The sequence below is a fragment of the Idiotropiscis lumnitzeri genome, chromosome 20 (assembly GCF_059441095.1).
Source record: "Idiotropiscis lumnitzeri isolate Australia: NSW breed Sydney's pygmy pipehorse chromosome 20, RoL_Ilum_1.0, whole genome shotgun sequence".
Lineage (NCBI taxonomy): Eukaryota > Metazoa > Chordata > Actinopteri > Syngnathiformes > Syngnathidae > Idiotropiscis > Idiotropiscis lumnitzeri.
In genome coordinates, this window is record NC_142410.1 from 2,155,314 (window position 1) to 2,183,015 (window position 27,702).

At 39.1% G+C, this 27,702-nt stretch overlaps 1 protein-coding gene across 1 annotated transcript in view; it reads right to left on the bottom strand.

Moving 5' to 3' along the window:
- jmjd1cb (jumonji domain containing 1Cb) overlaps positions 1 to 24,205 on the bottom strand; it is a 121,415-nt gene extending 97,210 nt beyond the window's left edge. Inside the window, exon 1 of the mRNA XM_088284258.1 lies at positions 23,767 to 24,205. Within this exon, the coding sequence (XP_088140384.1) occupies positions 23,767 to 23,922 (156 nt within the window). The 5' untranslated portion in view covers positions 23,923 to 24,205. The remainder of the gene's footprint in view (positions 1 to 23,766) is intronic.
- Between the last annotated feature and the right edge of the window lie 3,497 nt (positions 24,206 to 27,702).

The window sequence follows — 27,702 nt, forward strand, 5'->3', positions numbered from 1 at the left end:
ATCCCGTAAACAAAGCTCTCCAAATATAAGTGTCAATAGGGGTGAGCGATACAGTAAAAATATTGTATCACAATTTTTTACAAATGAAATTACGATCATGATTTTATCACAATTCTTTTCGGACATCGTTTTTTTAAGACTAATTTGCAAATTTTTTACCATTTGCAACATATCTAAAATATATATATAAAACCCTAAAATTAAAAAAATTTACTTTCTGGACAGGTTTTAATTTAAATTAAATGTCCAGTAAACGTAAACATAAAAGCTAACATAACGTCGCCATTAAAATACTGCTCATAATCCGGGTCTAGTACTTTGAAAAGTCTTCAAAGCCCCCCTTTTCTTTCTGTTGTTTTAATAAGAATGTCTTTAACAAAGTAATAAGCCACGGCCTCAGTTACTTCTTTCCACCACTTGCTTGTTTTTTCACATGGAGTGTCCTTGTTAAATGACTGTTACTGTGAGTTGTGTTGGCTTGGCACTGGCAACTGCCTTCGCCTGCCATGTGTTTGATCTCCGTTTGGCTGGACTGTCACCATCGTGTTTTGGGTGCTCTCTCCACAAGCGATTACGTAACAGGTTCGCCGTATCGCCATCCGAAGGCGAAGACGTCCGAAGGGAGTCTGTGCAAACTATGCAAATAACTGGCTTATGCCTTGTTCTCCGGGGCAAAGCCAAACCAAATCCACACTGTGGATGTGGAGTTTCTTTTCGGGACCAGCTCTGTTCCGTGGTAACTTTCCACCACTGATTCCAGCCACACCGACAAACAGGGAGAAGGGAACGTCACATAGAGTGCATTGAGCGTGCTGTGATTGTCTGGTCAGCGGCTCTGAGCTGCTATAGAGCTAAACTGTATAGAATGCGGCCTTTAGACGATCTAACAATCTTTTGGCTTTATGTAGTCGTCAAGACGTTAAAACCCTAAACGATCTAATATCGTCATGTCGCTCACCACTAAATGTTAATAGTGTTTCAATTAGCATTGAGTTGAAACAAAAACAAGTGGAGAGAGTTCCTCGGCTCAGCAGCATCTCTTAGAACGTTAAGAGAAACTGATGAAAAAAAATTATGATATTTCCATGAGGTTGAGGTTTACCCAATTTTAAGACCTTGTCACAGCCTGCAGGTGTTTTAAAAAAAAAAGGCTGATGGCGATATGCGTCAAAATGCTGATAATAGGCCCATCCGATAATCGGTCAATCCCGATTATAAAGGTGATATACAAGACCGACTATAATCTATGGCGAATCTGTAACCTGAGAGACAGCATGGTGTAATGTGCATGATGACTATGAAGGTGAGACAAAGAAAGAGAGAGAAGTCAGAGCTCAGGATCAAATGGTGTTGGTTATAAAGGATGAATGTTGTGAGGACTTAAAGCAGTAGTTAGGGAGTCAAGTAGAAAGTAGAAAGTATATTCTTGGCAGAAACACAGAAAAAGGTTACGTTCAGATTCAGGCAAATGGGACACAAATCAGATTTTTTTGCCCATATACGACCTGTATCAGATTATTTTAATGACAGCCTGTATGGTTCAATTCAGATTTTTTCAATCCGACTCAGATCACTTTTTTATGTGGTCCTTGATCAGATAAGTGTCAGATTTTTTGCAATGCAACCTCAGTCCAAACAGACGGATCGTATGTATCTGACTCACCATTCTGTGCAGCGTTGTGGGAATAACAACAGTCATTGTGGACGATGAAGAGGAAAACAAGTCAATATCAATAAATAAATTAGTAATCAGGAAATAAATTAATAAATATTTTGCTGACTTAAAGTGCAAAAGAACAGTGCTACCCAAGTAAGTAAACGCTATGCCGTAAAACACTTATGTTGTCGTTTTTCGAGACATATTTGGTTCTCACAACAGACAGATCAAGATCGCAATTAATGTGAAGGATTACACACAAAAATCGGATTTCACCCACCAAAAAAATCGGAATTGAGCACGACGACCTGCAGCCTGAACGTAGCGTAAAACAGGACTTAGTGGTGGAGTGAAGAGATTCAGTAAAGTACAAAAAAAAAAAAAACATGAACAAAGACGTATGGGATAGTGAGGAACTGAAGACAACTGACAGGAGTTGAATTGAAGAGAGATGAGTAAAAGGCCAAATACAAAGTATAAGATTGTCTAGGCAGATTTTTCAGCGGGTTAGGCTGATTAAAGAGAGATAGAAATGTATTGAGAAGTGAAAAACGGGTGGCGAGTGCTTTGTGAAGTTCAATAAAAATTATACAGTACAGTTTAATACTGTAGTAATGAAGTTGATTCTGATGCAGTAGCACGTTTCTCAAGCCCCAGTTGTTCCACGACTCTGCTTGTGAACCAAATTGTTTGCGAACTGAAGTAATTTTTCATTTAAAAATGAATGGAAACTGAATTAGGTGGAACGGTGGACGACCAGATAGTTCGATGGCCTCACAGGTCAGAGGTCCAAGGTTCGATTCCGGCTCCTCCCACATTCCAAAAACATACATGGTAGGTTGATTGGACACCCAGAATTCCCCCTAGGTGTTTGTGAGCGCGGATGTTTATTCGTCTTTGTTTACACTCCGATTGGGTGGCAACCAGTCCAGGGTGTACCCCTCCAACTGCCCAAAGACAACTGGGATAGGCTCCAGCAAGCCCGCAACTCTCGTGAGGAGAAGTGGGTCATATAATGGATGGATGGATCGAAACTAAATTAACCCCTTCTAGCCCCAGAACCAAATCGCCTGCAGATTGCTCAGAGAAAGCCCTCTAATAATAAACATTAATTGGTTAATTGATTACTTGATTGATTGAATGATTGATTCAAAGTTAGCCAGTAGTAAATAGGAGTGACGTCATGCATCACGTCATCTATGATCCCTCATATTGGTAAGAAATATCTTATTTTACAATCTGATCTGGTAACAGTTATGCTTCAAACACCATGCGAGGAAAGAGAATAAAACTGCAGCTCCTGTACTCGTCAAGCCAATGTAATGGGAGCTATCGGGTATTACGGATGGGGAAGAAGAATCAGAATCAGAATCAGAATAAGAAATCCCTTTATTGTCATTGTACTTAAGTGTGCAACGAGATTAGAGAGCTCCCCTCTCCAGTGCAATACAACAATAATTCAGATAAATATATCAATTAGATAAAAAAGAGAATAGTTAGTGCAATGGAAAATAATACTGAATAGGATATATAAAAACACATCACGTTGCTGTTCTGCAAGGTAAGGGTGGTTGTGTGTGTGTGTATGTGAGAGTTTAGAATGGAGATGGCTCTTGGAAAGAAACTGTTTCTCAGTCTATTGGTCCTTGATTTGATGCACCTGTAGCGCCTGCCAGAGGGCATCAGGTCGAACAGGTGTGAGTTTGGGTGAATATTGAGAGCCCTGCTGAGGCACCGGGCGGTGTAGATGTCCGACAGTGAGGGGAGAGGGCAGCCAATAATCCTTTGCGCTGTTTTGACCGTCCTCTGGAGCCTCACTCTGTCCGCCTCAGTGCAGCCGCTGTACCAGGTGGAGACACAGTACGTCAGCAGGCTCTCGATGGACGAGTGGTAGAAGGCCAGCAGCAGCTTCCTGTCCAGGTTGAATTTCCTGAGGACTCTCAGGAAGTGCAGACGCTGGTGGACCTTCTTTACCACTGCTGTGGTGTTGTGTGTCCAAGAAAGGTCATCGGAGATCTGCACTCCCAGGAACTTGAACGTGTGGACCCTCTCCACACACATGCCTTCGATGCAGAGGGGGGGCGGCACCATCTTGTTCCTCCTGAAGTCGATGACGATCTCCTTTGTTTTTGCAATGTTGAGTTGCAGTCTGTTGTCCTCGCACCAAGCCGTCAGTCTCTGGACCTCCTCTCTGTAGGCTGTCTCGTCACCTTCCGAGATCAGACCGACCACTGTCGTGTCGTCAGCAAACTTGACGATGGTGTTGTTACCGTGGGCCGGGCTGCAGTCGTAGGTGTAGAGGGCGTATAGGAGAGGGCTCAGCACGCATCCTTGAGGGGAACCGGTGCTCAGCGTACGGGTGGAGGACGTGTAGGGGCCGAGCAATACAGTCTGGGGTCTGTTGGTCAGAAAGTCCTTAATCCAGATGCGTGTGAGGGCAGGGAGGCCGAGAATGTCCAGTTTGGCGACGAGGATGTCCGGGATGATTGTGTTGAATGCCGAGCTGTAGTCCACAAAGAGCATCCTTGCATAGCTCTGCTGTTGTTCCAGGTGGCCCAGCACAACATGCAGAGCAGTGTCGATGGCGTCCTCAGTGGATCTGTTAGCCCGGTATGCAAACTGGGGTCACACTGCTGTCTCGCACATAGCGTTTTCCCAGGATTTGTAATCCCAGATCGTCGATTTTATGGACCACGGATCTGGCGTTGGTGAGGGAGAGACTCGGCAGTGGTTGCCTGTGGGGCTGCCGTCGCAGCCGTAGCAAGACACCGGACCTGCAGGCCCGCTTCTGCTTCCTCTCTCTGCGTCGCCGTCGCCGCCTCCCGGTCCCGATGACAAGCCACGGTGAGCCGGGCGGCCTCGCCAGTTCGTCAGGAATTTTGCAATCATAGCAGAATTCCTCTGTGATGGTTATTTCGCATTGATATCCAATGTCCACGATGTCCTGGCGGGTATATTGATGCTGTGCCTCAGTTGGTGCCAATAAGACCAAGCAAACACAAATAAAAAGAGCTGTATAAAGTTGAGTTGAGTACAAAATAAATCAATATTTCTTGTAAATAAGCCCAAATTAAATCACACTAAGTCCAGTTAAAAATAATCAAATCACACAAATGCTTGAATACTGTATCTCCAAACGTCTGTAATTGTGTTCTCTCGGCTCTGCTCTATTGTGCTGTAATCCAGCAGCAAGGGGGTTAAATTGTGTGCAGTGGGTGAACTCAAAGGAACTGGCCTTCACGTGGCTAAGTCGCTGTTGCTATGGGAGAGAGGCCAGACAGAGCAGAAAGAACTCCCTCTCTCTCTCACTCTGTGTCACTCTCTAACGATCCAATTTTCTCTCGTTCGCTTACCCGCTGTACCGCAATCCTAAAAAAAAGCTATAGATAAAACTAAACAACACTTTCTCTGTAACTCTGTTCAAATAATATTTATTTTCTTACATCAGCTCTCCAAGACATCAATCGAGCCACATTGTATTGCTCCCCAATTCCAGCACCATCTTCGCGTTTCTACTCTATGTGTATTTTCATCTTAAACATTACCAAACAAGTCAATGAGTTGCTTATGCAAAAGGCCAGGCGGATACTGACAGTGTATTTGATTATAATAATGTATCGACAACCTCACAATCTGGATTGGGTACATGTAAAAATGAGGCGAAACAAGTATTTAATCAAACATTAAGATATATAAAACAGTGAGAGATGTTTTTTTGTTTTTTTTTTGCATAGTCATGCTCAGTTTGATTAGTACTTGTTTTAGAAGCCATAGAACAGTTTACTTTTTCATTCACAACTTTGTTTTGGCAGTGTACTTTTGTTTACACTGTCGACTAAGATAAGTTTAGAAATAACCAGGTAAGCACTGAAATAAGAATTACGAGCTGAAAACTAAAAATTAGGACGCAAGTGCCAAAAACCCAAACACCAAAACAAATAAAACTGTACTTTAAAAAAATAATAATAATAATATCCTAATCCTCAGTTTATGTAATGTCTTTGTTTTAGTTTGACTAAACATACTTAGCAGAGTTTCTGTACCAAGTTTGTGGGGCAGTATTTTATTCTGAAATTACTTGATTCCAGTGGCTCATGGTTCCAACATTTAACCAACTCTGCGTCTAAGGTTTGTAGTAATTAGGCTGCTATTTTCTCAAATGCATTTGCCCACATAAACAAAATTGGAAAATATTTCGTATTCTTCATGCTATGCATTAGACGTAATACATATGCAACATATCAACAGCATATACAGTTTGGAGTCACTCCTCTGTTAATTTTCTCCGCTCCTTGATTTTTGGAAGGAGTTAACACATAAATAGAAGAACGGGGACCTAGGACAGGGGTGTCAAAAGGGGAGGATTGGTAACAAATAAATGGCAATCTGTCAGTGTTGTTAAAGGTGAACAAAATGGGCTAGAAACAGGAAGTTGGCCCTTCTCCGGCCACATAAAATGAGGTCGCGGGCCAGATCTTTCCCCCGGGCCTTCAGTTTGACACCTGTAACCTAGGAAGTTACAATTACAGAAGAGATGGCCCCCTGTACACGACATCATATTTACTTCCTAAATATGATCTTGTTCTTGTCTTCACTGACACATTTCGTTCACATTAGAAGTCACATTTGTTTTTGTGATGTGAACAACTGGAGTTACCAAAACATCCCAATTGGGCACCGTGCCCTGTATGCAGTGTGAACATAGCGTAAGTGTGAGCCAGCTACCGTTGTGAAGGAATTTTGGCTCTGAGCTCATTTCCCCGTGACAAGACACCACCTTCACTTAGCTCAGTGCATGTTTATGTCATCGCAACATTCAGTTTTGACTGTGTTGTTTCAGGGACAAAAGTCTTTCAGACCGAAATTGAAAATGCACTTTTGGGCAAATTTTAGCTGAAGATTTTCGATGGGTGAAATTTAAGATTAAGGGCAACCAGTAAATTAAATAACAGGTCGGGCCAGACATTATGGAGAGAATAGGACAACATAAGCCATGAATAGTAAAAGGCAACTTCAAAAGAAAAAAGTAAATGAGAGAGCTAAAAAAAAAAAAGCTTATACCATTGTAGACTGCAACAGGTATATTTTGAAATGTAATTTATTTGACGACAAACATACCTCGCAGTGAAATATTTTACAGAGTCAACTCGTGTCAGAGAGCATGTCAGACAGATATGTCACAAAAACAGGTGAGGTAACATTGCACTAACCTTGACTCTCAGACCAGATAAGAACACGTTTAGCTGACACACTGGTGGATTGCTTCACAAGAGTTGCTTTCACAAATCCAAACGAAAACAATCAATTTCAGTTTAGAAAAGGGCAGTCTTTTTTCGAGAAACATCCAAAAATGATTTGACAAATGTTTCCTCACATCCATTGAGGTAAAGAAGGGTTAAACTTACATGTTAAAAATGTTTTTTAAGGAGGCTGTCAGTTCCAAACCACTTGTGGCAACATACATGCTTCTGTCACCAGACACTGACGTTAGAAAGTAATAATACGAACAAATGCTCCATTTCTTAAAGAGATGCAAACTAGAAAACTATTGTGTGCTCCAAAGAGTGGCAAGTTTGTTTGTAACAAATACTAGCAACACTAGTAACCCACTTCTGACAGCTTGTGTTGTGTCCCGGCCAATAAGTTCAATAACAGATGAGAAAAACATCGCAGGGAACTGAAAAACAACAATTAACTCAAAACAGAGCAGACCAAAGAACTCTTGTCAACATTCCTTGTTAGAAATGGTCATTAAATGGAGCTGGTCGGGTATAGAATTAATGACTTGTGGGCATATTCTCCCATTGGCGCTTCCGTCAATTCATTTTCGGGAGTTTCTTGCACACTTCCAAGACGAAGTGATTCTCCCATGTAGGCTTCGAACACAACCAACATGCATAACCTGGAAGTATGTACACAGCCATCAAAGAGGCACAATTCGGTGATGTCCAGATGAGCATTCCATTGAGATTCATTTTGAAAATATTGCAGACTTTGTAAAATTAACTCGCTTCTTGGATCGGGACATTATTACCATGGCTCGTCTACCGGCTACTTTGAAGGACCGTACGTTTTTGCATTCACTTTTACATGAATCCAATAAAAGCAATTTTATTAGAATATCGTGCTCACAACATCAAGTGTAAGAGACAGTGCAAATTGAGTTGATCAAGTTGCCATTACGCACTGCCCTCCCACAAAAAAACTAAAAATTTTGGCTCATTATTACGATGACTGCATAATCGGTGCTTTAGCTGCAAGTCCCAGTAATGTGGAAATCTCACCAAAATATGATAACAGAAAATAATTTTGAAGCACTGAGTTGGTGTTAAGAAAAAACAAGGCTGAGGCGGTAAATTGTGGTTTTGAGAAGTAAATTTGCGAAGTAAAACTGTCATTTACTTACATCGTGCTTTTCAAAGTATTCTAGCATGTTCAAAAAACACAACGTTCGTTTAGTTATTGCCTTTTTTACTGTTACAACACGGCTACCGTGAGCCGTAACCAACACCAATTCCGAGCAACCTGTTCTGTCATTATTACACTGATCTCTCCTTCTCTCACATCCCTCCCGTCCACTTCGTTAAAGTATTTTTAATATTGTGTGAATGAAAGTATCGGGTGGATGGAAGGTTTAACATTAGAATTGTAAAGGTTTAACATTACTATTCCAGATTTGCGTCTTTTCCTATGCCGCGGGAGTTTCGGTCACTTCCGTTGTAGCTTTTGCAATAGCACTGTACTTCAATGTTGTTCTGTTGTGGTTTTTCAGTCGTTTCCGACTGTAACCCATGTTTTAGTCTGAGCCAAAACGTGGGTTACATGAGGTTCAGTGTTGGTGTGTGGCGGAGATTGCAACTGTTGTGACCTTTCTCGACCACTGCAGTAAACACAAAATAAAAACACTCTTCTTTTAGAAAGGCTGAGCTAAGGTCATGGGGGAAATATTGAGGATACAATATCAAATATTTCAACTTCCTATTCATTTATACAGCATTCATGTTCTGGCTTGTTTTATAACTGGAAATACTGGAGTAGAAATAGCAAAAGTACATTATAGCAAGTACTTGGCAAAGACGTTTTCTAAGCAAACACTACACGTGCATTCACACCAACTACTTGTCCTCACTGGGAAAACTGCACTCCATTCTTGCTTGATGACACTTTTCTGTCAAACAATAACACTCTAATCCATCCATCCATACATACATCCATAGGGAGCCTATCCCAGATGACTTTGGGCATCCGCTTTGGGCCAGTTTATAATTGTTTATTTTCAGTCTCAAAAACTGATGTTGTTAAATAAAGGAATACTTATTTTCCAATTTCAAGTCAATTTCCAGGACAATTATTTTCTTTACGGCTTCTGTGCTTCAAAGCGTATCACCGCTGATGTGCACTGCATAAACTCACAACATGGCTGAGAACAGAGGGGAAGTATTTTCCACAAGAAGAACCCTTTCACCATTCATTTGGAATTGGTCCAGGTTTGCAGCATCAGACAATTAGCAAAGTTCCAAAGTGTGTTTAGAGGGAGGGTTTGTCCTGCGTATAAACTTTGGAGGGGGCTGCTTCTGCCAAATTCCCGGCCACCTCTACTCCAAGAAGCTCTGACATGACAAAAAGCGCTATCTGACCAGTAGCACTTTTAGCTTCATGTTCACATTGTTTCATGTGACACAAAAGGCGCCCGCTGGAAGGCAATCACAGAGTCACTGCACATTGCCCAATTGAGAGGGTTGACATTGTAACATTTAACAGGCCATGCCTAAAACCTGATGTCTGTGAACAGACTTATTTCCTTGCCCTAAATACGTAAAAAAAAAAAAAAAAAACCCGGCACCACACATTATGGCTGAACGATGTATCGTGTTGGGACCGAAATCGCAATCTCAGACAACGCGATTTCAAGATCGTCAAAGCTGCGGTTTGTGCCACACATTCACGAAGCAGGTCACGCAGTCCTAATTAAAAAAAAAAAAGTTTCGCGCTATCCATAGTCCCGAAAGTAATTTCTTGCGCCGCTGCTTTAATGCTAGGCGCTAGGGCTGGGTGATAAACCGAAAATTTACCGTTACCGAAATGTATTACTATGACCGAAATCATTTTGCCCATGTCGGTAAATTCGGTGTTTAAAAAAAAAGAAAAGCCTTTTCTGTTTGCGGCAATGTTCATGCCCCTTTAAGACAGCTACAGCGCCTCTAGCCACGTGACTCCACCCGCCTGATCGAGAAAGAAAACACACGTCGCTGTCGTAGTTGGCGATTCAAATCCAGAAGCTTTTTCACCACCCACAACACAACCATGCTGTGCTGAAAGTTCAAAGTGAGAAGCAAGGTTCGACAAGTGACAACAGCCCATTAACGGAGGCGACACCAAACGAGAGAACATCTCAGAGGTGGACGCGATAGCCTAGCACATGGCTAAAGATTTAGCTCCTCTAGTTCCAGTGGCGCGCACAGGATTTAAACGCTTCATGAAAGCCGTATTTCCCGATATGGACTGCATCGGGCCGGGAGCTTAGACATGTCAAGCATTTTGCATCTACATCCGACTTGTGGTAGGGTCGCAACATGTATCCCTGATTGAGCCTGACTGTGCATTACATAGATGACAAGTGGCGACTGCGCACCAGAGTACTCGAGACGGCACATTTTCCCCGATGATGCACACTTGTTTATTTGGCTTGCATTGATATTTTCTTTCATTTTATTTAGCATTTTTTTAATTTGGCATTATTTACATCATGACAGCATCTTGGCGCAATCTATTTGCAGAAAAAGATTTTGCAAGAGGTACCCTTTTTCTTTGTGGCATTGTTCATGTCATGCAAAGCAAGCTATTTGGAATGTTTATACAAATGATTTTTCTACTTTTATTTTTCATTGATAGTAATGTGTACCAGTTGGTCAATAAAAAAAACAGTCAATATGAATTTCCTGCATTTATTTTGATTTTAGTCCACGGAGGGAGTTTATCGTGCATTTATCGTTATCGAGGTAAAATTGCTCAATTTCTCGCGATATGGATTTGAGGTCATATCGCCCAGTCCTACTAGGCGCCAACCTATCTTGCGCCACAGCAGTATGGGCTTTATTTGAACTATATTCAAGTCTATGCGCAGCAACAGCAACGAGCTGCATGATGGCAAATGAACGGCCCCACTAACAAGTAGCGTTTCAAAACTTGGAGACGAACGAGGGGTTGCTAAATGTGATAATCGTTTAAGTGAAAAGGAGCATCGGGAAGGACCCAAAATCAGTGCTTAGGTGTACAGTCGACCATAGAGCTGACCTTAGGGCGGAGAGCCTTCAGATATGACCAGAAATAGTGTATTTTAACCAATATGTATCTAGATATAAAATAAGATACCGGCTATATTAGCAATTTTAGCAGATGCTCTCATACCCGAACACGGAAACGGCTGACGTCCTCATGATTAGGAGGTTCGATGTCAAACGTATAAAATAATTATCATCGCATCAATAATATTTGCACCACACCGTACTCAGTTTTGAGAGCTACACAATAGGCCTCCAAATTATATATTTTAATCAATTTAGCTTTGCTAAGGGACAATAATAAATTTATTGAGATTTATTCTGATTTAATCTTATGTACAAAGAAAATGTACATTCGTACAAAAAGTAAAACATTTTGGAGTTAAAAAAAAACGTTTTCATATACACAATTAAACATAAATACAAAATATACTTGACAGAAAGTAGTTTTTAAAAACTTGGGAAAAAAACTTGCCCCCTCATAAAACCTTTTTAGAGTCTGCATTATAACAGTAATAGCTTTTATTGTTGTTAAAGGTATAAATCCATGTTCATGGTTGTAAATGTCACTGTACATTTCAAGAAAATTGCAAATTAAATCGAAATCGCAATATGTCTGAAAAATCGCAATACAATTTTTTCCTAGTCATTCAGCCCTGATAGCGATGATAAAGGAGTCTGCCAAAGTCTCTTCTGAGCAGTGTCCAAAATGGTGACCAATACCAAAAAATGAAATAACACGTGGAAAAACAAAGGAAAGAGCAACAAGCCTCATTTACTAATATTGATGGCCGTGCACCAGCAATCTGCAAACTGAGGAGGTTGTACATTAGAGTAAGAAAAAAATTAAAGTCAGAACATTCTGATGACTCAGATTTGGGCGTAAAATGTGTGCATATGCGTTTGTGGATGAGGCCCAAAGTAAAACAAGCACCACTTTGGGGGTTGACGAGTGCTTTAAGTTGCCTGACATTAAAGCATTTGGTTTAGAATTATTTTCTTTTATCATCTCTCAAAAAGCAGTTATATGGTTTATGGAAAACATGCGGCAATTCTACAAAGCAAATTTCAGAGCTGCAGTGTGATGAAAACACAAAGTGTAAAGCACAGTATACCAACAGCTGTTCGCTAGAAGGCTGTAATGTATTCCCAGGGTTATACTGTGAACCTATAGGAGACTTTATGGCTGCCGTATGTACTGCAATGGAGCGCTATGTGCCAGTGTGTGTGTGTGTGTGTGTGCGTGTGTCAGAAGGAGAGCTCGAAAAAGATGGGGGAGGGTGCATCCAGCAAGTAGCCTAAGCAAGCAAGCAATACAGTCCATCCTGGCTTCAGATTACATTAGGTTTCCTTCTGCACCAAAAAACAAACCACTAACTCTGTGTATCCACTGACAATGGGAGCCTAACACCTAAGAACTGCAGTTCAACCAAACTAACTAAAACTAAATTAACAACTGATTTATTTTAGGGCTGTCAAAATTAAAGTGTTAACTTGAGATTCATTTAAAAAAAATTCACACAATTAAATATTTTAACTCAGTAAACTCAGTTTTATTTACTTCCAAAAATAATTTGCATACTTTGCAAGGCCAAATTCAAATATTAGGTGGACATCTTTAGCACATCATCTCAGAACAAAACAGCAGGGTGCTCAAGTTACCACCGGGCCTTGCAAACCAACACTCCTGGAGTTTGGTGCTTGTGGGGAGAACGAAATGTACTGTGGAAGTTTGGAGAATTGCTTCTAAGAATAATGCCTGACCGACTCCGTTTAGAACATATTCATCGATCAAAGAAAGCTATTAGAACAGTCTTTGATTTAAAATACACTTTATATTTGGTTAAGAGCTTCACAAAAAATAGTAGTGAAAAAATGTGATTAAGCACAATAAATTACGGATTTTTGGTGAAAAAATTTAATCTCTTGACAGCACTAATTAGTTGTAACTGGATACTATATTAGAACACCAACAAGTGTTCAATGCACAAATTACACTTGATATGGGAACTCCAAAACATGGCAATTTGGTTATGGCAAACAATTTCCCAATTAGCCAGGTTGGATGACTGTATGAATGTAACTGAATGATCAAACAGAATTAAATATTTCCATATAAACATCTCATTCGGAATAAAAAGGCAGAATCTGAATAAAACGTCATTCAGATTCACATACTTTTCTTTTAGCCAATCCAAACAAACGTCATATAAACAGTTTAAACATTGTGGTCTGTGGGACAAAGAGGTAAACATGAAGTTAAATTCCTTCCTACCTACTTTAACAGTCATGTTCACGTTCCCATTTTCATCTAATCGCTAGCAGGTGTCTCTGTTTTCGTTATACCGTCATCCCAAAGGGTCCAATTCCTGATGGCCACCATGGCGTATGCAAGATTTGCGCCCAATGTGTTTAACCTACGTGATGATGTGATGTTTCATTCAGCCCTTTGCTCTTAACTGACAGGCAGATATATTTTTTTGCCTCAGTGGCATGTATTTGTTCTTCAAACAATGCTGCTATTCACAAGCAAACACACGCTCATATGCGGCGTGGAAATATCTTGCTTTCCACACTGCTGCACTGCAACTCCCTGCATGGGTGCTCTATGTGGAAGGTTCGCTTCTAGTCGCAGGCTGTCATTTTCTGCTGATTAGCCATAAAGTGAACGTAGGGCCACAGCTATGAAAGCAAAGTAGAAGTGGAGCCACTGTACACACGCAAACATACAAAGGAGACTGTTATTGAAAACAAAGCATCCTCTAGGCAACGGCCCAGACAATCGTCTCTTTCCATTCACTGTTAAACAAGACCATTATGGCAGTTATGTAACAGGGGGAGGTTGAGACGTTAGCATTTCTGTTTTTCTGATTCGTTTAAATGAGTGATGACTACTTATACAATATAATTGTTTAAATTACTTTTGCATGATTGAAATAGGAAATCAACCTCCAAACTAGCATTTGTTTTTTCTGTAGTCAATTTACATAGCAACAATACACGACAAATGCTAAGGCAAGGTATTTGTATAGAACCACCCTATGACTGTAGCTTGTGAGAAATAGACTAAAGGCCTCCTTATACTCCCGTGTCAGAATGGTTGACAACTGTCGCTTTGCATCAAATGACTGGCGCAATGTGCTGCGCATCCCTGCAACACATGCCGCCAACACATCAGAATATGTTGCAGCGCGAACGTCGACGCGCGTATTCTCTCTCCTGATTGGTCCGTTATGTCACAAGGTGCAAAGATGACATTGGGTTTCTCTGCAAGTTCCATCATTTCAAACAAAGAAAACATGGACCAAGTAGACAAGTGACTGTGCAAGGAGGTGCGTAGATATATTCATCTATATGGTGCCAGCTCCAGCTTTTATAAAGATTGCTGACAAGATGGCAGCCAACTCTGGTGTGACATTTCCGCAGGCTGGGAATTGTTGGCCTGCCAGCGAGGGTCAAAGGTTTTGAGAGACATATTTGCCGTAGCGACACCCCCCGACTTGGAGTGAAACTGCAGCACATTTTTAAAACAACGCATGTGGGTGCGCGAGATTATGAAGGCAGTTGACGCGTGACGTCGCAGTGACATACGCACGGACATCGGACGCAGAAGTATTTAGAAGCCTTAAGACCTGATACTCCACCTTGGTACACTTCAATTGCGTACTCCGGGTGATGGGAACGAGTGTGTAGGGTCTCCCAATTCTCCAAAGTGCTCTGTCACCTTACCAATTAATTGGAGATTTGACCAAACTAATGAAAAATGGCGTCGGTGGAATTCCTGTGGCCAAATAATTCTTCTAAAGCGTAAGTATCAAATACCATAAATTTTATAAGTTGTACAAATGTAATTTCTTAATTTCTGACTTTTTAATTCACCTACGTATTTTGTCTTCGTGTAGTGACCATACTTAGTAACCTTCTGTGCAAGCGTCATAGGTCGTGCATGGTTGCGATAGATTGGAAGCCTGAGCCCCGACATTTTACTTTATGACTGAATTACTGCAATTTTAATATAATTTTAAGCAGCAAAATTGACAAATCAACAGCCGGTGCCTCCATGTTTGATAACATAGAGCCAAAAGAGTGTGGGTATTGGTACAGGACTTAATGGTCCAAGTACATGATAAGCATGTGATATGACCATGTAGCTTACACAGTGAATAGCAAGTTGAGTTGGAAGTATTGGTGGAGACGGATATGAGGAAAAAAACTATACACTACTTGCGTTGAACTCAAAAGCCATGGAGAAGGTGGGACCAGATTACTTGCAACACAACAGACCAAGCAGTATACCAAGTATCCTTTCAAGGCTTTCTTGTGATTAAGGATTAACATGTGAATGATGTAAAGATTAACTTGTCCTGGATAGACGGGGCTGAATGATTTTCTAATTGCAAGTTTTCCAGCAGATATTGCGATTTTGAGTCACGATTTTCTTCAAATCAAGCTTCAGTGCAGTATTCACTATGTGCGGTAACATTTAAAAACATGATCGAAAATGACATCAAAATATGAAAAGTTTCTATAGTTATAGTAATCTAATGCAAGGGCACGAAAGACTCTGTGAGAGGGAAGCAGTCCTTTTCAAGGTTTTTAAATTGTTTCATGCTGAATGTAAAAAAACATATTTTAATAGCCAAAAATGTTATAACTATTGCGCTAATGTTGGTTCATGTATATCGATCATGCAAGATATTATGTAAAGACAGCTTTTCTTTCCTTTGAGACTAACTGCTTCAAACAAACTGAGGACTGAGCCATTTTTCCTAAAACGTTCAGAGCAATGGTACACTGTACAAGAGAAATTAAATATATAATATAATATATCAGAAAATGCAACAGATTTATTGAAACAACTTTTTCTAAGAGTATTAAAAAGCTAACAGTTATTTCTGTTTCTGTTCATACATAAATAATAATAATAATAATAAATACAATAAATAAATAGTGTTTGTAATTAGGCGCTACTAAAGTACTGTCGCAATAAAAACACATCACTCACATACCAAAGGGATTGTGTACTCTTGTCTAGCTCTGTAACACGACATCACTGACATTCATTCATTCAAGTGGCAATAAACTCAGAATAGTACATCTAGTCTACAGTAGTTTATGTCCGCATAAAAATACACTGCTCAATCTAAAACATGCACAACTAAATTTATGTGCTAGATCAAGCCTATCTGACCAGAGAACCTTGACAAAGGTCTGACAGCTTGTCTTGACACACTTCTTCCAATCTAATCTCCAATCCCTCTGCACTGTATTTACTAAGCTAGTTAAGCCTCTTGCTAATGAGACGTTGCCCCATTGTATGGAATTAAACCAGCATACTACTGCGTCTAAATCACATCACACGCAGGAACCGATTCTACTTGGGAATTAGGTGGCTGTTGTATGATACAAACAAATGAACATACTGTACGTGAAAAGGCTAAGAGAATGGGCCATGGCTGGGAGAGAATACAGATGCAAACTAAAGCTTCACCTGACTGCCTCTGGTGTACATTTAGACACATAATTAAGTAAAATACATCCTAGCATATACCAAACCAACTGGAAACATTTTAATTATACAGGCCATCTTTGTCACAATAGAAGCCCTTTATTTAGTAGACGAGGACAAACCCACACCTTATATAAGCAGAAATCTATGTAAAAAGCAAGCTGAGTCAGTCCACAAACTTCATTGCAGCTTCAGACCTCTATTACAGGTGTGATCATTTGTCAGAGGTAAAATCCTGCACTGCAAATTGGCCAGTGTTTAAAAAAAAGGGACAATGTTATAACAGAATGTCGGTGTAACATTAGCACCACTGTAATAAAATAGCCTGCGTAGTCTAGGATGTAACACCGATAGGTTGTTAAAATGGGGGTGTCACTAGAGTTTGACCCTGATTGGTGTCTATTTGAAACTGAAACCAAGTCCTTACGTAATGATTGACTGGTTAGGGTTAAAAGAATTTTCTTCAGCATAATTTTCCTCATTGCTTGAAAGACAGAATAAAACTTTCCGAAGGTAGGCAAAACTCTCACATGATGGCATTTGATGAAAAACAGAGGCAGGTGTCGGCAGCTACAGTGACAAGCTGCATGTGACATTTTTATTGGCCAGGTAAGTAGTGCAGGTGACTCCATTCAGTCCAATGACGTCTGAACAATAAATTGATTTTTTTTTTATTTGTTTTTATTCTTTGTTGTGGATAATTAAAAAAATTAATTAAAATCGAGTTTGCCCACCATTGCCCTCACCTTTTTTCTTCCTTTCTTTTTTTTCGCTACGATGCGCATTTCTTCCCATGAGCTTCCATACTTTTGGCTCTCCCCCTTGTTTCTGTCCCAAAATTATGCGAATTACCATTGGGCAACAAGAGAGCGTGGCTATGGCTAAAGAAGGCAAACATTATTTCCCAGGAGGAGTAATCGATAGTTGTTTGGAAGTGGTTTGGGTTCGCGTCGACAGACATGAAACAAGTGAGTCCACACTGCAATGTTTGTTAGAAAAAATTGCCGTTTTGTTGCCTAGCTTTATTCCGAACACGGAGGCCAATGTCTGAGAATGGGTGTTGTCATGACAAGATTTGAAGCCATCATGATGACTTTTAATCTCAACATGATGACTTTAAATCAAATCATGACGATTTTAAATCTCATCATGATGGCTTTTAGCTCGTCGTTATGAGTTTAAATTTCAGTGACAGACACTAATACACTGTTGGAATATTACGCAAGAGCAAGTATGTTTATGCAATATAGTATAATCATGCAAATAGGACAAGTAGTCCATCTTTTAATGTTGTAAAAGTGTAAATTTGAGCACTTAGCACTTTATAAATCTAATTCAAAGTGTTAAATTACATTTGTTGCCAGAAGTATTTTAATTCAGGGAGACATTTTACACTTCAATTCTGAAAGGTTTGTTTGGTAAAATAGAGGAAAAGTGATTTTGAGTTTTATGTCACTTTTAAAAAAAAAAGTTCTGAGTTTACTTAGTAAATGCAATTCAATTTGTTATGTTAGATTTGTTTTCAAAAGTATTTTAAGGAAGACATTTTGCAAAGTGAAATTTTTACTTGTATTAAGGGTTTTGATAAAATAGTTTTAAAAAAGTTTTTTTTTCATTTTCTGTTATTTTTACTTCTTTTCTTAAAATATGCCTCCAAAATGTATCATATAACTAAGATAATCCAAGTGTCCTTGCAGGAATTTGATTGCTTAGAAGTGCTTGTGAGAAACGATAAAATCCATATCTAGTATTGTCACACTGTTTACCAATCTGGAAGAAAAGGCCAACTTCTGTGAGTACTGAGTTGTAAAAAAAAAAAAAAACTGTAAGGGTTTATCGTTTGGCCGAGTAGACCTACAGGAAATGGACTTGCATATGTATTGTTTTATATGGATATCCCTCTGTCTGTTTTGATGGCATGTGATTTTGAAGGTGGCCCTAAAGACTCTGCAAGACCACTCAACATCTGAACAGGCAACAGGTGATGAATACATTACCCCGATGAAACAGGTGAAACATGCAGGAGTCAAGTTTATAACATGAAGACAATCTTCACACACAGAGAGATGTTAACCAGGTGTTACGGCCAAATAGGCAATGTCTAGTGTTGCTACCAACCCCTGAATGAGAAACCATGTAATTGAGTGCCAAAATGACAGGCTTCGATCTGTGGGTACTGAAAATGAATTCCTTAATTTCAGGAAAATTGTTAACATCTCCATGATGATGATGAGGCATTTCTTTTGACCACTGTTATTGCTATGGGTTCTCATGATTAGTTGAATGCATTAGAATTGAGGAGGATTTGTTTTACTGTTGTCTGTGTGTCTGACCTGATTTTATTATTGGCATGTGGGGAGGTTTCACGTGAAAATTGTGAAAGAACATACATTGCGCCGTGCCCTGCGATTGGCTGGCAACCAGTTCAGGGTGTACCCCGCCTACTACCCGAAGGTAGCTGGGATAGGCTCCAGCACCCCCTGCGACCCTTGTGAGGAGAAGCGGTACAGATAATGTATGGGTGGATACATTGTGCCCTACTGCTGTTTTGTATGAGCTGTCTGAAATGGATTTAAATAAAAAACAAAAACATTTAAAAAAGTAATAATTAGAATCAAAATCATGTGATGCATTTTATTTAGGATAGTGACGAATGGGCTATAATGTTGGCATCAACACTCATTAGTGTTAATTTAAACTGATTTCTGTAACACTATCACTCTCAACACTAGATTTTGTTGTTGTAACACACTATTGCGTGTGTGACTTTAACACCAGTTAGTGTGGATGCATATAGACACATTGCCGGTGTTAAAATTAATACCATAGGTGTTTAATTGACACCACCAAATTTGCAGTGTATAGGAATTTTTTTCTGGATCCATGCGAACAAATGCAATAGTATCTGATTTAAGCACAACAAATTATTGACCTAATACGATGAGTATTTTAAGCGAGACAAAATATGCATTTGAACTGCAACAAATAGAATACAATAAATGTTTTATTTTTATAGCTCTAAACTAGATCCAAATTAAACTTAATTTGGTATTGTTCCTTCTGAGTCTTCTAAGTCAAATCACCTCATATATGCAGCCTTAACTTCAGTATCTAGTCCGCATAAAGAAAAAAGACCAAAGATGTCAAATACTATCCAATTTATCTCACATCAACAACATCTCGCAAGACAATATCATCCAATTCAACACAATTCCGTAACTTAAAATCCTACTCATAACATGCAGTGCTTATCACTTAAACTTTCATTTTAAAACTATATTCATCCTATCTTTATATTTATTCCTGTTAAATCAGTAACGACCACTCAATTGTTAACTGGCAATTTCAAAACATTGAAATTTGCAGTACTTTTATGTAGTGGCTTGAGAGTTAATGTCTGGTATCAACAATCCTAAATGTATCAAATCAAGCTAGTGTTATTGAATACTGTGTCATCAGCAAACCGCTCATCCTGAAGGGTCACAGAGGGCAGTGCTGGAGTCTATCCCAGCTGACTTCGGGGGAAAATACTACTACACCCCGAACTGGTTGCCAGCCAGTCACAGGGCACACACAGACATTGTCACTGAGTGGGAACGATCACACGCTGCCCGCTCAGAAGTCAGGCAAGTGTACCACTACTCCATCAATAACATTGTCAGTGAATACTGCTTGAATTTAAGAAGGTGCTAAAATAGGGTCACCAACATTTTTGGAAGCGAGAGCTACTTTGTGCGATGTGATTAATGCACACTTGTGAAATGAAATTTAGCTTACCTTTAATAATTGTATTATTATATGCTATTATAATTATTGATATTTACTTATGTGAAGACACTCATAATGTTGATGATTTAACACAACAATTAGGGAACAAAACAATATGCAACATTTTAATTCTAAAAAATCTCTGCCAGTTTTTACATTGTCACATATGTCAGTCACTTCTACAAGAATCCTAAAAAAATCAAAAGGTCTCATCATTGGTAAAAAAAATTTACAACAGGCCCGCGGGCTACTCATTAAGACCTTGGTACCACGTTGGTGACCCCTGGGTTAAATAATTTACATAAATTTATTGAACAGGGTCCTCAATTGATTGAGAAAGTTTGATGCTGTAGTTTGGCTGTCAATTTTCTTTGACAACTAAATCTTGCATTGTGCACCATTTGTTGTAGCATTAACAGCCAAAAGTAATAACACTGGGGACTGTGACGTGACATGACAAAGATGTTTGATATTAGAGGTAGTGTTTCTCCATACCACTCGATTTAAAGTATATGGCTACGTTTAAATGGACACATTTATTCTGATTAAAAGCCTGATCAGAATAAAAATTCTTTATACACACCTCATTCAGAATATTCTGACCCAATCAAGTCAATTTTGATCAAGAATTTATTCCGAACGTGAGGGGTGGTGCAAACAAAAATAACACTAACGTTTAAAGTAGAAATGGATGGCGCGATGCTTTGTTGGCAAGGAAGCCACGACAGCTTCTTTTCGGTATGTTTGATCAATCTGCTCATGTTATCATAATTTGTTCTGATCTAAAGTGTAATGCATGAACACGCAATTCCTAATCGGATCAATATTTTTTCTGTCCATGAAAACTGTACATCCGATCTGAACTCTGATTGGGTTAAATAAATTATGTCCATGTAAACATAGTCATTGACAGGGTAATCCTCCTGTCATGACAGTCACATTCCCAGATTGGACACTTTTTTTCATAGTCCTCACCTCCATTGTGAAACCAAAACGATTCATGTTCTACAAACGTACAAGCTTTGTCATATGTGTATAATTTCGTAATTATAGCAACCTTCATTTTAATTGCTTGCCGCTTCTTACCACAACTACTATCATCACTTGCCTTACACTTGCCATTAGCCATGACGGCGGATAAGGTAATTTTGGCACAAAAACACAAAACACAAAGCGCTGTTTCTAAGCGCCACAGAGCAAGTTAACGCATGTTACCAAACTGTGGGAGCGGCATGGTTTGAATTTGGTAAGAGCTTACCTTGGTGTAAATGTGAGTGTGCATGGTTGTTAATTTATAGTCCATTGTGTACCACAACTTTCACCCAAATAGGTTCCAGTTAAAGCTCATCTATGCTGCGTATTCAGTGTATTGTGGTTCATCACCAGGAAGCTTGCAAATAGACGCAAAACAAAGCTGAGGTGAGATCTGCATCAAATAATTCCCCAGTAATTGTAGATAACAATAATTATTTCACCAGTGAGATGTCTTGAGGTGTTTATTGGTGTTTGCCACGCCACTCAGTACTCCAGACATGAGATCAGGAGCTCATGAGCTGAATAGGGGTGCTTTGGCTAACCCCCTTTCTATTCCGTATCTAAACACGACACACAGACGCCGACCACGCTTACCTCTAAAAAATTAGCTTTACTTTCATTGTGCCCAGATCTACAAAAACAACAACCAGCAAAACACATTCCCTCACTCTCGCTTGCACCTTTGGCAACATGACATTACATGCAAACCATGTCATGTAAAAATCAGAGCAGATGATTAAGAATAATTGTATAGTTTTGAAAGTTTCATTCATATTCAGGTCCAAAATCATTAAAAAAAATTGTGATAGATCTGTTGTAGTGTTAGGCACATATGATATATTTAGCAACATTCCTACCTGTGTAGAGTAAAATCTGATTCCATGCATTTGTTTCTCTTTAAGCAGCCACGACGCATTTACAAATTGTGCCAGTTGAGAGCAAAATTTCTGAATTATATCACTGAAAATCCAGCCTAAAGTGTCAGTTCAACATGGGAACTCATTAGTACATGAATGTGTGTCCTTGTTTGAAGCTTTCGAAACATTAAACACATATACAGGAAACATACACTACACAGCAATAACTGTCAAAAGTGATTTTTGGTACTGACACTATTTATGCAGTGTTTTTAATGTAATACGTGAATAGAGTGGCATTAAATTAAATATTGTTTCATGACCAATATGTAGATTGACATCTAAATACGAGGAAAATCTACGGAGAAGCACCACACAATCACCGCAAACATTGAGATGGCATATAAAAAATATAGACATTAAGCTGCAGACGAATAAACGTAGCCTACGTTAATAACAAAACCTTAAGAGAAGTCTGAGACAACTATTGACATTTTAAAATGCACACGTGACAGCAGTAATAAACACGAAAATCACACAAAATGATCAAATCAAGCTTTTTGGCCAATGCACAGCGTACAGAGACAAGTAATCTGAACAAAAGAAAAAAAACAGAACAGGCATGAACAGTGAGCCATATTGTGCTTTAGCCAGCAAAGGGCTTGTCGGGGCAAATATGTAATTGTTGTAGCTGGTTATGGCAAGTAAAGGCAATATTATGGCACCTTATTTTAGAGGTAAAAGAAATGTGTTATATATTTCTCACACTTGGCTGCCTGTTTCAAATATTCATCACACGTCAATGGATATCACAAAACGTCTAAATGTAGTGACTTGTGATTTTAGCCAACATTTTATGGTGACAACTGCCCTTTGTTCAGCCTGCATCAAGACACTGTTATGTTTTTACAAGTCTAAGCATTCCTGCGTACCTATACAAGTCGTAATTGCGTTTCATCGGTCAGAAAAATGTGTAGACATAATGTTTGTGGGCGAACATCCTGCATTTGCATTTCATTCATAAACAACAACGTTTTCCCCCGGAGCAAAGATTGATTAAGGGATAAATCGTGAAAAGCTAACCTTACTCGGTCAGCTGATTTGCAGCATAGAGCAGATTAAAGCGTTCAGATGCTTGGTAGTCAAATTCCTTCACATGCTTTGCAATTGCAGCGGCTATGTGATCAGAATAATATACAGCAAGTGTAGATTGTAGTTCATTAAGCACTGCATTGTGAACAGCAATATGTGGCTACCCTAAAACTCATAGTTACATATCATAACGTATGCATATAGTGTACCGATGAAGGGAAATGTGTTTTTTTGCGCATTGTACTGTCTAGACAACCGTTGGTATATTTTCAATAACTGCTGCTGCTTGTCTGCCTACACCCATTTACTTGGTTTCTCGTATGATCTGACACTCAAACTTCTATATCGATCCAACGCTTTAAGTACAGAAAGATTAATGCCATTTGACCAAGACGTGTAATAAGTTAAAAAAAAGACGCGTACACACACGCGCGCGCGCACACACACGCTAAATAATGTCTGCCTTACTGCATTGCCTGGCTGGCCAGCCACCAAGCACAGAGATTTTCTCACAATCGCTTTGCATAGAACAGACAAGCGAGAGGACCAAGTCGGCGTTTTCCTTACCGTCAGATCAAGACTGTCACTGTCTCGATGGTTCACAGCTCGTATGACACCGGACCTCCACGGCCACCGAGCGATGTCGCCGATTTCAGGCGGCTCGTCCCCGCCGACACAGAGGAACCTCTTGCCGACAAGCTCCGGCCGAGCCTCGAATGCCATGGCCCTTCGTTGGCCGAAAACCCTCCCTCGGAAAAAACTTCCCAACTACGACGCCCTTACAGATCGGCCTATTACGACATTAAAAAGGTCTAAAGGACTCCCGCATAAGAAAGAAAATTAAAAAACGAACCCGATTCGTTGCTAAATGGGCAAACAACCCGTGGGATTTAAATGTAGTAGTCTCCACCCGCTCGAACGTCAGTCCTTTTTCTCCTGGCTCGAAAAAAAAACCGTGGAACACTGAACCGCATCACAGCTACAATTCATGCTAGTGTTTCTCCGCTGGATCCGAAAACATTCACAGACCGCAGCACGATATTGTCCCTCCGCTCGAATCCGCGCTATTTTTCACCAAAACTCAAGTAACACGTCTACTTCCTTCGTACTGATATTTGTTTTTTTTTTTTTTGCTTTTCTTTTTTTTTGCGCGCTTAACACAAATGCAAAAACACGGATTAGGACCACATCAAAAACATAAACTGTACAGCATATGTATATATATTCTAGTATTATGAGCGATCATTAACATGACTATATACCACTAATTGCTAATTATAACAGTATAATAACTACTGGACGACTAATATGGTATTTAGCTGGATGCTGATTCAGATATTTGGCAGGCTAAAATCAGGATAACCAATTGATCAGCCGAATAATTAAAAAAATGAAACAAATACAACCTTTTTTTTAAAGCTAACAATAAAGATATGACATACAGGCAGATAATGTGACTTTTTTAAACAATATTTAAGTCCTTTAGTACGTTCAACTTTACGACAGAGGGATAAAATTGGCTGATTTTCAGCCGATATTTGCAGAGGAATGTTTGAAAGTCATTATCTTTGTCTTGTGTTGTATTGTGTTAATATGTACAAAATAAATAGATAAATAAAATAGTAAGCCTTTTTTGCTGATTTTTAACAATTTTAAAGAGCTATTATTGGATGATTAAATAGGTCAGGCCGCAATAATACCATTATTAAAAGTAATTTAAAAATAATGATAATATTACAATAATTAAAAAAAAACAATAGAAGAAAGATGCCTATAGCTGAGTCAGTTTTCGTAGTTTTTTCCAACGGCTGTATTTTACGCGAGAAGAATTGTATCCTAGGATCAAAGAAAATTATTAGCCCAAACATGGAACCTAAATGTACTTTATATTTGATGATTTTACATTCATTCTAATATTTTACTCAAGTAAATATCTGTTACACTTTGTTCTTAGGAAATAATAGAGGTAGAAAAATCTTATTAATCGCAAATAATTATGAAAACTGCGTGACTAACTAGTTAAAAAAATGTTAACTGCTTCGTAGCACTAATATTTCTATAAAGATGTAATGGATTTCATGAAACCATCCTTTTAAATGTGAACACATGGACAGAAAAATGGCACACTTATATTTGGATTTTGTGCCCAATTATTTGTTGACATGATTTTTGTTCCTAATCTTTTTATCAAGTATGCGCTTTCATGCATCATAACATTGATTGAGCAACCTTTCTTTAACACAATTATAACATTAATTTAATTATTTTGGAACTTTGTAAGTATGATTTCGCACAAAGTTTTAGAATAACAGTTAAAAACTGAATGCTCAGCAAAGTAGAGTTCTATTCAAGTGTGATCCATCGGTGCAAGCAATGTGACCAGAGAAGCTCCACTGGGAATCTCCCTAACACTGCTGCAGACTGCAGCAACCACCTTCATGAATAACAAGTAGCTATGAATCCATCAGCCACAACACGACACACTCTCATTGCACACAAAGCATGCACAAATATGCATGCAGTGACAAACATGCACGTCATATGGAAAGGTTCATATGCTGGCTCAAATCTAATTATCAACACAAAACCATCCTTGAGCTCATTGATGGGGTTTTTTTTGTCATCCAATTTTTTTTTTATTCTTACTGTGCTCTGAGAAATCATCAGGTGTTTGTGCGCCGTAGGAAATTGTACAATTTAATTTCATCATTCTGAAAATTACATACTCCAAATAATTATTTTTTTGTAAATCTCTCTATGATAGCGCTATGTAGTAACAGGCAGAAACAGTGATGTATTTGGGCCGAAATTTGGCCCAGGAAAACGCTTGCAAACTGCGCATGGGTGAAAATCGAGGTGAAGGAAGAAAAAAGAGAGGCTACCAAACAACAAGCGGTTTTGTATGACATTACACAGGTGTAGGCCTAACTATGCCTTAAAGCTTGCAGGCATTGTTTAAAAGGGTGTGCACTTTGTGCCATGTTTAACTGCTTTAATGGAATTTAGAGGCTTGAACGTCGGTGCAAAAAAAAAACATTGCAAAGCATTATAAACCTTTGTTAATTCGTCACAATTTCCTGACAGAAAACGTTCCAAACGAATGTAAACGATACACTAAAATTTTACATACCTTGAACACATTTATTCACATTCTCATTTATTTTGTCAATACTGTATCTTGAAACCGATAGGGAACTCACAGATGTACGGTAAGCAAGCTACCGGCCAGTGAAAATAAAAATATATTTTCTCATCGCTTTGTCATTTTTTAAAATGAGAAAACTTCCCTCATTTCAATATTAATGTGCATGACATATTGGCAATTGATTCTGCGAGTCCCATGCTGCCTGGGATCACTTCACTCATATCCTGTGAGCAAAACAACACACCTATTCAGCCTATTTGTGTTTTGATGTCAGTGTTGGGCTGAGCAAATAACCACAAATGTCCTACATGTGTCACCCTGTGTCCCGCCATTGCACACACATCCCACTTGCTGCAAACACTGAGCAAAATGTCAGTAAAAAATTAATTAATCTTAAAAACTATGTGTAAAGTAAACTTGTCCAACCAACTTTTGAGTACTAAAACTATTTTAGGCATACTTTTGCTCGTATTTTTTCAACGCAACCCACAAAGGTTCATAATTAGATGCATAGGAATGTGCTTAACAACGAAAATATGCATATGAAAATCTCAGATGAGTGACATAATTTCAAGAAAGCAGAGTCACCAGCCATTGTACTGCATTGTTGATTGTCCCATTAACTGCTCTTTGCCATTGTTATCTCGTTTTTTGGCAAAACGCCACGGTGCAGCGTGCCAATGAATTGTTCACAGTCAGGCCAACAGTTTTTTGAGCATAGGGCACGTAAATGTTATCACATTCATCTTGTCTTCTTCTTTAAAATAAGTTTGGGGTTATTTTTTTCAAACATTTTTTTTTCCAGTGAAGATGGAAAACTCTTACCTTGTTGGCAGTTTCAGATGTCACTTGAGCCTTTATTAGAGCTGTCACACTTCCGTGTGATGTGACGTGTCTAAAAGAAAAAAAACAAAAAAAAAACAGAACAGGTCGGGAATATCAAAATTAAAATAGGCTTAATAAGGTAGGAGAAAAAAAAAGAAAGGAAAGCAAAAAAACTAACAATTGACCATAGATGGGCAGTTTACCCTATTTTGATGGTCCGTCCTCCGCCCGCGACCTGGACACCCTTCCGTCCTTACACTTTCGTCCGTGCATGATGAGAGGCTAAATGTAGAGGCTGAACACTTCATTAACTACTTAAATCTCATTAGCTGGTTAATTTCCTATTCACATCCACTTTTGGTGATTTCCGGACTACAAAACACCCGATTAAAAAACACAAAAGCTAAATTTATCCATAAAAGTCATCATGTTATTAAATAATGTATTGCCTATATTGTGGCACTCACGAAGCAGTGAGTGCCAACTGCAATTTTATGATTGTAAGCAGCAATACAATCTTACAATTACTTACA